General features: G+C 39.1%; 1 protein-coding gene across 2 annotated transcripts; it reads left to right on the forward strand.

Moving 5' to 3' along the window:
- Nucleotides 1–1,725: 1,725 nt before the first annotated feature.
- thumpd3 (THUMP domain containing 3) lies at nucleotides 1,726–12,013 on the forward strand. Of its 2 annotated transcripts, none has more exons than XM_034684653.1 (10): nucleotides 1,726–1,802; nucleotides 2,219–2,553; nucleotides 2,740–2,817; nucleotides 2,900–3,325; nucleotides 3,771–3,901; nucleotides 7,522–7,591; nucleotides 8,142–8,257; nucleotides 8,340–8,444; nucleotides 8,595–8,718; nucleotides 11,492–12,013. In XM_034684653.1, exons 2-10 carry the CDS (start codon nucleotides 2,305–2,307, stop codon nucleotides 11,681–11,683), a joined length of 1,491 nt encoding a protein of 496 aa, XP_034540544.1. In that variant the 5' UTR covers nucleotides 1,726–1,802; nucleotides 2,219–2,304; the 3' UTR covers nucleotides 11,684–12,013. The 2 variants fall into 2 exon arrangements, with proteins under 2 accessions (XP_034540544.1, XP_034540543.1); XM_034684652.1 differs by having other exon boundaries at nucleotides 1,727–1,861.
- The last annotated feature ends 443 nt before the right edge of the window (nucleotides 12,014–12,456 follow it).

Below are 12,456 nucleotides of genomic sequence, written 5' to 3' on the forward strand. Positions count from 1 at the left end.
CCATTGTGTCACCCATCTGTTTCTGAAGTCCTGTTTTGAGGTCAATCGTCAACGGCAGCCATATTGCTGCTGTCGAGCAATGCCGACGTAAAGAGGCGGGCTTTGAGTCTCCTAGCCAACAGCTACAGTGTTCCCGCCTGTCAATCAAGTCAGCTGTGCCTCTCATTGGAAGACTTGTAATATCAATATCTTCAAAATTGCCACGTTAGAAAAAAATTCACCACCCTACAGTGTGTGCCGATCGAAATGAGCTATCCAGATTACACTCGTCTTTGTACCAGGCTGTAAACATGTTTAGCTCTGCTGTAAAGATCAGGTTTTTTGAATTGGTGTGTATGTGGGTTCCGGTACATCCGGATCCAGCCTCAAGCGGATCCTTGATGAATTGCAGTTTTTAACACTTCCACATTTTGTACGTCTTCTTTTTATCGATTTTTCGTCTGCTTTTAACTGTATCCAGCCACATATTTTAGCACAGAGACTGCAGAGCACTCATAACATTAATCCTGGTCTCATCTGTTGGCTACTGGATTTTTTAACTGTTAGACCACAACGGGTCAGGGTCAATGGTGTTTTATCAGATGTTCTTTTATCATCCACCGGTTCACCTCAGGGTTGTGTTTTATCTCCGCTTTTATTTGTTTTATACACAAACAATTGTCAGAGTAAACATGCAGGACACCACATTGTCAAGTTTGCCGATGATTCTGTGATCGTATCCCTGCTCAACAATAGCAACCCGGACCATGGCCCTGTGGTGGCAGAATTTACAAATTGGTGCAATAATTCTTTTCTGAGGATAAATTCTGGGAAGACAAAGGAGCTCGTCATTGATTTTAAGAAGACCCCCACTGCCTTTTCCCCTGTTTTTATTGATGATGCGGAAGTGGACATTGTGAACAAGCACAAATATCTTGGCACTTTTATCGACGACAAACTGACATTTGAGCACCAGGTCGACGCTGTCTGTAAAAAAGCCCACCAAAGAATGTACTTTTATCGGAAGCTCAGGGGTTTTAATGTCGACACGACTTTTATGAAGATGTTTTATTCCTGTTTTATTGAATCGCTTTTAACCTTTTCAATGGTGTCTTGGTAAGGGTCAACGAGTCTAAAAAACAAAAACAGACTGCAGGCCATAGTCAAGATATGCAGCAGGGTTGCGGGCACACCCCTGCCTGACATGTCAAGCCTCCACCGAGCCAGGACCCTCAGCAAGGCCTGGTCCATTGTGGCTGACCCATACCATCCCCTTTTTCTTGAATTTCGCCGGCTTCCCTCAGGCCGAAGATTCGCGATGCCGAATAGCAGGACGAATAGGAAGAGGAACTCTTTTGTACCGACCGCAGCTAGTCTGCTTAACAATGCCGCATAACTGTTGTTTCCAGTTGTTACTGTTGTTGTTGTTACCGTTTGAATGTTTTGATGTTGGTGTTGTACTGTTTTGTTTGTGTCACCGCTGACTGAAAGACAAATTGCCCCCCGGGGATAATAAAGAAACCTTGAACCTTGAACCTTGAACATTGGACTCATATTTTTAGACCGGAGGTTGCCGCTTGGTCAGAACACACAAAACTATGTCCATAAACTGACACTAATTATTAATCTGCCCTTAAAAATGTTTGGGCCCCTTTCTGTCCTTAAGACTAAAACGGAAAGGGCTTTTCCTCAAATCCATGTAGCATAGTTGGATAAAATCATACTTTTATTCTGAAGGCTTCCAGCCGGAAGTGTTATTGTTGTTTCTGCAACGTTGAATCAACGTGTTGTCACCTCGTGTGTGACAGATTGGTCTGACTCCAGTAAGCTAGTTTGATTCATTTTACAGTCCCCGGTGTATGACTTTTGAAAGCTTTTAAAGGTGGGCACTTTACACAAACACACATTCTGACGTGATAGTCTGACGTGTTTAATATAAAAGCTGTATCATAGGCTAACGCTACCCTGGGTGTTATTTGTATTAACTTTTTAGCCTCTTTAAGCTAACGTTAGTCAGCTAAGTTAACTGGTGTCACTAATTTTACTGTAACGTTACATGTTAATTCATTGTCTTTCGTTAACAGTATTTAATGCTGGCATATGACAACATGTTAGCACCCAACAGGTCTTTTAATGCGTTCTTCCTTTACATGTTACCCTTTTACCTGCGTATTGCTAAGTATGCAGCATTAACAGTTTGACTACCTCCCTGTTTCTTGCTTTTTATCTCCCTCTCTAGGTGCCAGAGGTCAGCCACATAGCTTGACACCAGCTGTGACACATAGCTACACTTACAACTCTCTGTTCAACACACAAATCTACAGCATGTCCTCGCAAGAGGAAGGGGCTGCTGAGCAGGGCCCCAACACAGAAGTACCATCAAGCTCTTCCTCGTCCACTGACAATGAAGCAACCACTGGTGACATCATCACCGTCACCATTGGAGCCACTGTGCCCACAGGGTTTGAGCACACTGCTGCTGAAGAGGTTAAGGAGAAAATTGGTGTTGAAACACGAATCAGCAAAGACCGTGGACGCATATACTTTCCAATAACCACTGATAAGCTTTTCCAGGTATGAAATTGGAGCAAGTGTATGCTTTTTTCCCTCACAATTTGTCAAACTGGGGCCTTGCTTTTATTTAGTTTTAGCATTTTGAATGTAGTCCAATTGTAGTCCCTTTTGCTTCATTTTGCCACTTGAAAAGAAAATACATGTAACTTTGTAATAATCTATCTGCCCGGGTGTTTGTCTCTGCAGGTCCACCTTTTGAGGTCTGTTGACAACCTGTTTGTTGTGGTTGAGGAATATGATAATTATCAGTTCAAAGAATCAAAGGTAACCTATGGCCAGTATTATTCTGCTGTTAACTATGTTTGAAGCATTATCATCAGACTGATAAATGATGTGTTATGTACAGGAAGAGACTTTGATGGAGCTGCAGGAGCTAGCCTCCAAACTCTCTTGGACTAAAGCCTTGGAAGTTTGGAAACTAAACCGCTCTCTAAAGAAGAAGAAAGGCCATCGGAAAGGAGGAAATAGCACCAAATTAAAAGCCAATAATGTGACCGCTGATGCACCTGTGCCTGATGCTGAACACCAAGAGTTACCTCAAGAGCCTGCTGCTGAAGGCCAGACAAATTCAGAGAACACACTTGACATGGAGAGCACCCCGCAGGAGTCAGAGGAGGCTGCACCTGAGGCCAAAGTCCTCAAGTTTCGTGTGACGTGCAACAGAGCTGGTGACAAACACAGCTTTTCTTCTAATGAGGCAGCCAGGGACTTTGGTGGGGCTGTGCAGGAATTCTTCCTGTGGAAAGCAGACATGACAAAGTTTGACATAGAGGTAGGTAGTCTCATTCAGACTGGACTGACGCCAAGTGAATACCATCATACAAGCCAAAAAAAACCTCTGCCTGCTCAAATAACTTTGCAAGATATGACCTTAACAAGATGAAAAGCAACAACTCAGTTGAGTAACACTTTCCAAAAGGTTTTTAAGTTGCCAACACAAGCTTTCATAGTCAAAAGTCATGTCTTCATTTTGCTTGTTTTATCCTGTTTATGCAACAGTCCAAAAAGCCCCAAAGAAAAATGTACAATCATCTGACAGATATTTCATAAGATGGAACAAGATATTTTCTGGCATCAGTGTTTAAAAATCCCAGACACTGATGCAAATCAAAATATCGTCCTATGAACTCTTTTAGGACCACTTCAGCTCCATAGAAAAAAAAATCTTTGCAAGGTCATACATTGATTCTATAACTCTGCATGTTCCTGTGCTGTAGGTGTTGCTAAACATACACAATGTTGAGGTGGTGATTGGCATCGCACTTACAGAAGAGAGTCTTCACAGGAGGAACATCAGTCACTTTGGGCCTACTACTCTGCGCTCTACCTTGTGCTATGGCATGCTAAGGTAATTCTATAACACTCTGCAGCACGCATGCACCCACCATGAGAGGCCGATGACTTTATACTGTTCAGATGATACCTTATGCCTCCCTTTTGTAGGGCTATAAAGGTACACTTGAAAACTTTTGTTATTTTCACATATCAGAAATAAATTGTGTGTAGTTTAGTTTGAATGTAGACTGAAGAAACCAAGTGTAAGTGTTTGAACACTTCCCTGTTTGAGGGTATCAGTACAGTTGACAACCTGTATCCCTAAGGCCCCCATTTTTCTTTATTTGTACCTCGGTTTTCTATCAGCTACAGTTGACTTCTCTTAAAAGTTTGACTATCCTTAATGTTTATATAACTTGACCTTATATTTCAACTTTTGAACCACACAACGACACAAATAATGGCAGGTGTGCTCACCTTGGACAGCTACCAATTATACAGAGGAATGGCGTAAAGTATGTGGCAAACACCGCAGAGCTGGAACAACAGACTCACACAAAACAGAAGATTTGATTTATTTCTTGCATTTGTTCGTCTACTCCAACTCAGGACAAACGCCAAATTTTCACCATCATGAAGCTGAGCTGTGCTCCACCAGTTTCCTTGTAATAACCTTTTACTGGACTGTGTGTTTCTGTGAACTTATTTAGAATTGATCAAATGACACAGAGAATAAAAGGGTTAATAACTTGATACTAATCCTTTGCAAAACAAATATTTTCAAAACACCTTGGCAGGGCTGTAAAACAATCCCTTTTCTGAAAGGAAATTTGATTAAACAAACAGTGAGGTAGGTATGCCTGCGTGACTGAATACTGGCGTATCCAGACACGTGTGATCTCCAAGGTCGCCAAGAAAAACTGATCTCCATTTAGATAAACATTATAGTGACGGCTCAGTGTTTATTTTGTGCTGTCACATAATGGAATTAAAAAACCCTCCTTCAGGTAACATTTTCCATCAAGGTAAGCACGTATGTTAACAAGGTGCAACACATCAGGAGCAGTTTTTGAAATCTCCATTTGAAGATTCCAGTTTTACACGCCCTTTTTCAAAGAGATGATGTTCTCCGCCACTAATCTAGTTAAATCTGCTGTTTCTGATGAATAGGTGTGAAAAATAGTAGCTCATTCTATTGATGAAAATGGGGTTTGTCTAAATATTAAATCAAGTGTTAGTTTTTAGTTTGGGTCATATGTGGATGTTTCTAGAACTGAGCTTAGATCTGTAATGCAATTGTAAGAAAATAATTGCACTAAGGCTGAATTGGGCACAGTAGTTTTTAGAGGCCGTTGACTAATTTGAAAGCCTACTGTAATTTTAGGCATCATAAACAGAAGACAAAGGCAATTAGCCTGGATTACTTTAATAGTCCTTTTAGACGCACTCTACGCAAGTTCAGCATTATCCATCCCAAGTTAAGAACGTCATCTCCTCTGTAAGGACACCCATTGTAATAATAAGGTCACAGTGCTGCTTGAGTTTTCTAAAGAAAGATTTAGGTTTATTTAGAGGTTCATTCGGTATTTGATCCAAAGTAAAATCATGATCACGTGAGTCACGTTCTTTAAACAGACAAATACATGTGTACTTAGTGGAACAAAACAATTCCTGTGCCCATTCCACTTGAGTACAATGAGAGTTTTGTGACACAGAGTTGTAATACGATGCTCACAATGGCATAAAAATAGAACAGATACATTTCAAGTATTTCACATCTAGAGATTATTTATAGCACCAGCAACAAATAAAGGTGTCCTTGGCAGAAAAGTGTAGCAGGGAGTAATAAAAAGTGAGGGGAGGACTGTATTGTAGAGTTATTGACCAGTTTGTGTTAATTAGAGGAATAACGACTATTTCATCAAAATTACAAAAAATATCAAATCAAATAACAGTGTCCTCCTGGGAACAGGTAATTCATTTCTGGCCTATGTAGTGTACAGGAGTCTCCATTGGATATTTTTAAAAATGTATAAGCCAGCATACTAAAACGTCATTTAATCATTTTTTACATTTTTTCAACCACATTTTATGGGAGCAAGAGATGTAAGTAGTTATAAAATACAGATTTAGGATGTTTTTGAAGCATTCAGTTGAGCTGCTTTTGCCAGAAATGCCATTTAGCTAGCTCCCAAAGCAGTTTATAATTGATGAAGTTGAACCCTCTAATAGTGTCCTTATTTGATCCTTTGTCGTGGACATTTGTACTTACTTAGTATGTTTCTACATGAATTTCATGATATCACAAGTGACAGGAATTTGACTGAGACAGAGCAAACTTTGCATTGGATTATGGATGAAGCCTCAGATTTTTTGGCCTTTAGATGATTTGGAAAATATGAAGCAGAGTGTAGTGACAGACAGAGATGATTGGCCTTTTGGGACTTAGTTTATGCGGTATTAATTATTAAATTATTAAATTCTAAAACTTTGACTTCAAAAGTGTCACTGGTGTGACTAAGATAAGAGCAGTTGTGTAACCTGTATTAGGTTACACATGTTTGAGAAAGAAGATGTCTTTCCTCATAAAAGCCAGTTTGGCTTTGTTACTTGGTAATTTCCATTCATGCAAGGAAACTGTGTCCCTGTTCATTGGAGAAACGTGTATCCTCTAAACATTTCTAACAAAATACTGTTAGAAGGATCAACACTGTTAGAGTTAACTCACTTCTTACCTCTGATGTTGCACTAGAGTTTTGGTCTGATGCAGAAAATATCAAAAAAGTGACTTTGAATTGTCCTGTTGTCCACAACAAAGTACATACCATAATAGACAAAGAAAAAGTCTTGATGACTTAAAATATCTTAAAATAACTGAATTTCTCGAGCTCTTATTTTTCTGGTTCCCAGGAGGATAAAATATATATATTGATGCTTGGGATAACGTGGAATGTGTGGGTGGTTATGCATTATATAATCTCAACAGGTTGAGTCGGACAGCGATGTGAAGCGGAAGAGTCTCGCCTTTCCTTTTTAAGCTACAGTGTCAATGCAGAAGTAAAATCCCTTTCAAAGGTGTGTGTGTGTGTGTGTGTGTGTGTGTGTGTGTGTGTGTGTGTGTGTGTGTGTGTGTGTGTGTGTGTGTTTGTGAGAGATCAGGTTGCCTCTGGCGTCACTTTTGCTGTTGAGAGTTAATCCTAGTTTTTGTTTTAACACTTTTTATTTAGCTTCAAATATATAAATACAATCTCAGTTGTTGACACAGGGTCAAAAATTCACAGGAATTATTTACAGTTTGGCATACATAAAATACAAAGATCAAACATTTATGGCAACTTCTTCAACCATATAAAGAGGAGACTTGAAAGTTAGAGGGGAAAAATTGCTTCCTCAAAGCGGGCATCAGATATAATTGTCTGTAAAGACACAAGCATTCGTTAACCTGTCACATACTTCTCAATGAATGTATTTATTGACTGAACCCAAATTAAGCAAAATAAATATACATAAGTAAAACCAGTCTCTTATCCTGTCGGTAGTGTAATATAAGTACTGACAGGAGCCCATGTCATTCTGAAAGGCAAATGTTCACACTGATCAGGGTCTAATGAGTGAGAGCAAAGGTCAGTTATCACTTTGATTCAACACATCATGATACATTGGTGTAATATTCATCTCTTACTTTCTGTTTAGGCTGTGTAAACCTGAGGCGTCAGATATAATCCTGGATCCAATGTGTGGGACTGGAGCTATACCGCTGGAGGTAAGATGTGACTTTTCACTGTGATTGCAACATTCTCACAAATTGTGTGTCTTCAGGGAGAAAATACAAGGTGTAAAGAAAAAAAACATATTTTTATCAAACCTGTCTGAATTAATCATCATTTGTTCTAAACTTATGTAAACTGCCATTTGCCAAACTGTAAAACTGCTTATCTTTAAACTGCATCAAAGTGCTCCACTGTTGACTTCATGAGCTGATGACTACAGACTGAAAACGTATTAAATTTCCTAAAAGTTTATATAAACATGTTCCTTTTTATTGCAGTGATTTTACAGCGACCTTTACTTAGCTTTGTATTTAAAAAAGATCTCTTTGATCAAGCCTGCTTAGCTTGGAGATGAAACATGTGTTCATATCTAACTGCTTCCTTGCACTATCTGAAAATAAACACATTTCCTGACTCAACATGTGGCCTGCTGGACATCATCAGAGTGATTTGGAGGAAGCAGATTTATTCTGGGGTGGTCTCGAGATCGTGGAAGGAAACCACAGAAGTTTCACTAATACTGTCATGTTTTTCCATCATCAGGGGGCCATTGAATTTGGCAATTCATTCTACATTGCTGGAGACAACTATGACATGGCAGTGAACCGCACAGTCAATAACATATGCCACATCCAAAAACGGAGGGCAGAAAAGGGCAGGTGAGAGGGAGCGAATGGCAAGCATGTGTGGTCCTCTTAAATTGAATTTCAAACTAAGTCCTCTTCTGATGCTTTCAAACAGTGTGTCTGGATTGCCCATTGACACAGTGCGTTGGGATCTGTGCAACTTACCCATGAGGACCAGCTCTGTTGACATAATCATCACGGACATGCCCTTTGGGAAAAGGTACCGAAGAAACAGTGGCTACCATGGTTTACTTCTTAAAATGCAGATATTGTTTTGAATACTGAAAAGAAATAACTCAACATACTATTAATTTTTGGGCTTTTTATTCATCACTCACTTCAAAAATATGCTCTCCTCTGTTTCTTAAAGAATGGGCTCCAGGAAGAAGAACTGGGACCTCTACCCCTCTTGTTTGAGAGAAATGGCTCGCGTGTGCAGACCAGGCTCAGGGAAGGCTGTGTTGTTGACACAGGACAAGAAATGTTTCTCTAAGGTAACCTTTAATTCCCACACAGATCACAGGAATTTTGCAGTTGAGGGAAGTTTCCCAGTAAAACATGATTCCGTAACATGAGATCTTTAAAACAAGGCTCAAGTCCTGACCTGGCTACGTCTTCCTGATAACCTGGCTACGTCTTCCTGATAACCTGCTGTTCAGTCAATACAAATGTTAATCAAACCTGTTACCAATCTGTGTTGGCAACCTAGTGCATGTTAGGAGTGCCTTCCTCAGTAGCCTTATTTCTTGTGAAGTAGCACTAAATTGACACTTCAAACACTTGGAAACTGGCCAACCAAACAACACAACCCAAATATGTGAGTGGGTTCATTGTCATCACAGAATTCACTGCATTTTTATTGTTAAGGCTTTCCAAGTGTGTGGCTTTCCCATGGAATTGAAATACTTTTTAGGGGCTGTTTGTTTAAGCAAAATCCCAAAGAATCGATAAGCAGATAAGCAGATACACATACACAATACACAATACGTTACATAACCAAACACACATGCACATACAGTCCACCAACAGGCACTCACACACACACAGATGCCGCCCTGCCTGCACATGAAACAGTCAGTGTCAACGGCGCTCTCCCATCCTGCAACTTGATGTTGAATTCTGTTAAGGCATAACCTATTTATACATAAATGCATTCTTAGTATATAATCAAAATGTGCTGTATTAACAGGATAAGGTGTATCAAGTATAACAGAAGTTAATTAAACAGCTGTGTAGGGAAAATTGCTATCAGTGCTGGTATACTGACCATTCAAGGTGTTATTTTTTGATATCGCTGTTAATTTGAAAATTATGGCAATATATTTGTACTTTAAGGTATTATATTTGGTATGAAAGAGGTTTTAGGGGCTTATTTTGGAGCTGGTTTTGGCTAGCTTTATAAGCTGTTGGGCTAGTTTTGGCCCGTTTTGATTGGCCATTGAGCTGGTTTTGTTACACAGACCTAGCCACCCTATAGATAGCTGCACCAATAAGCCATGCTGACAACAATGCAGAATGAAAAAGTGGTTTCTCAAGTTTTGAAACCTGTTGACACCATGTAGCCTTTTACATTATTTTGGACAATCATGGTACTCCTCAGACATTTTTGCATGTCTTTCCCCAAACACTGTCACTGCTGAATGATGTAAAGACCAATAAAACCTTTGTAGATATATATGCAACAGTAGTAATGATAGGTGTTGTTATTTTCCAGTGGGGTGGCCATAGGCGTGGAGTAGGCACAGGACACTACGCAGTTTACACCATGTTCCATATTCCACCCAACAATAATTGTTTTGGCTGTGATCTCCACCCTTTGGCGCACTTAGGGAGTTCGAGGTGTGTTAAGATTGAACTAAATCATGCATGAAGGCTGCGTAATCGATCAGAATTTTACCGTCATCATGACATGAGCACTCACAGAAAAAAAGAGACTATGTAGAATCCCAAAGCCCATGCACTTTGAATTTACAGGATTTGAACATTTGACCTGTCAGATAGATCCCTGGATCCACAGGCCATGTTCTCAAATGATTTTTCCAATAACATGTCAGAAAAATGACTTTAACCTGACTGTGACTGTAGGGTTAGCATGCACGATGATGACTGAGGAAGGAAAGAAGAGCTACAAAATGTGGTTTACAGTCACCTAATGTAAAGCCAATTCAAATCTCCATATTTACATGTCATCTAGTCAGAGCAATATCAAACAATAATCAGCAATAAGCATAATATTGTGCTGTGCAGGCTAAGTACTAGCTAAGTATTCAGTGTTGATTAACGGGTAAGCAATACCAAGTGCATGTATGGTATATTTTATCAAACCAGACAGTGATGGAAAAAAATCTCCTTTGGATGCATGTTTGGAATGAAGGTGAGGTCAACCTTTGAAGTGTGTTATCACCTGACTTCCTTACTAATCACTCTGGCTGTGTTTAATACTTGATTCTTATTGGTCAAAACCCCATAACAACAGTTATTAAGTCTGAATAGCAAGAGTGACCCTCAGGACAACCAGATCATACTCGTCAGGTCATATCAATCCACCGAAAAGAGATTCTACTACGCATAACTACCTACTCACTATACATTATCCTAAGTTCCTGATTATATCCTAGTTAAAAAGATAACAGCCTTTACCATTGGGAGTATTTGATGAATAATGAAGCACAGTTCTTACCTGAGAGCACTGCAGTTTAACATGCTGTTCTTGTGTCTTGATTTATATTGATGGTTGAAACATTGATAGGACAATACTTAAGAGCAACTTTTTTTATTTAAATGTATAATTTATTTCCGTCCCTTCATACTTAACAAAAGCATGAAATTGACTTGTGATCAAGGAAACTTTGACCCAGATCTTGATTTGAAAGAACAGGACTGAGTCACAAAAGTTGAACTGCTTCACCTCATGACATTTTCCCCATGCTCTCTTTGGGTTTTCCAACATGCTCCAACTCAAGAGATGATTAACAACTTTGATTAAAGTTTGATTGTGAAATGAAGAAAGCCTAGTTAGCCACATCAGGTTATTTAACAAACTAATGAAGTCATACTACTTTCAAGTTTACGTGCACACTTGATTCATCCTGAAAAATCTCTGAATAACCCTAAATAGTTTGAGTTACATTACACTGACTTGACTCTGTAGCTATCTCATGGAAGAAGACTTTAAACAGTTGTAGTTGTCTAAACAAAGATCCTGTTTAACACAAAACAAATGTCTCATTTGTTAGTTTCTCCTTACAAGATTTATGTTGCCCTTAGGCTATCTCGAGGATGGGAGGGCTGTGGAGGAAGATGCACACTGTTTGGGTCAACGTTGGAGGTTTACATGCTGGAGTCTACCTCCTCAAGAGGACCGGGGCTGTGTATGGTCAAACTCCAGAAGACATCTATGAATCACGAAGAACGGTTAACACGCAGGGGGATGAGAAGGATGACAAGGAGCTCTCTTAACTTGCATCCTGTATTTGAGTGCAGAATTTGTGTTTCAGGAAATGTTTGATTTGAAATATGTATGTTCTTACTGATTTGACATTGGTTCATTGGTCAAGCGTGCCAAGATATCAGATTTTTGTATTTCTTATTTGGTTTATTGTGAAAAATTGATAACTTGAGAGGGGAAGCCTACAGCAGCGGTTTAGTGGCCCTCACACACACTGACTGAAGATATCATTTGTCAATACGCTCCAGAAAGTTGTTCAATGCAAGCGTTAAACCCACTATGTTCACTCTACAGGAACCACATGTTGCTTTCTGTTCTTGTCAATAAATATTAAAACTTAATGTCAGTTGTGATAATATGACATGTACATATCACCCATCATCAGGATAAGTTCTTTGTCAGTTACCCACTCATTTACAACAAGGGGACTAACCTGAGTAAGTTGATAAGTTGAGTAATCTTTTTAAATTTATTTTAGAATTTATATTAGACCTACATAAAACGGGAAGCCTTATTACACGAGTATGTGCTTTACTCTTTTCTTTTTTTGACCATCTATTAGCTTTAACCAGTGGTGGACAAAATACATAGCTTCATTACTTAAGTTAAAGTATAGATACCCCTGGTCAAATATCACTCCAAAACAAGCGAAAGTTGTTCAATCAAATTATTACTTGTGTTAAAGTACTAGAGTACTTGATTTTAAAAATACTTCAGTATTCAAAGTACTTTTTAAAATATTTCAAAACTTTGTATTTTCACAAAGCATGATGGCAGTCAAGAA

This window comes from Notolabrus celidotus, chromosome 1, assembly GCF_009762535.1.
Source record: "Notolabrus celidotus isolate fNotCel1 chromosome 1, fNotCel1.pri, whole genome shotgun sequence".
NCBI classification, from domain to species: domain Eukaryota; kingdom Metazoa; phylum Chordata; class Actinopteri; order Labriformes; family Labridae; genus Notolabrus; species Notolabrus celidotus.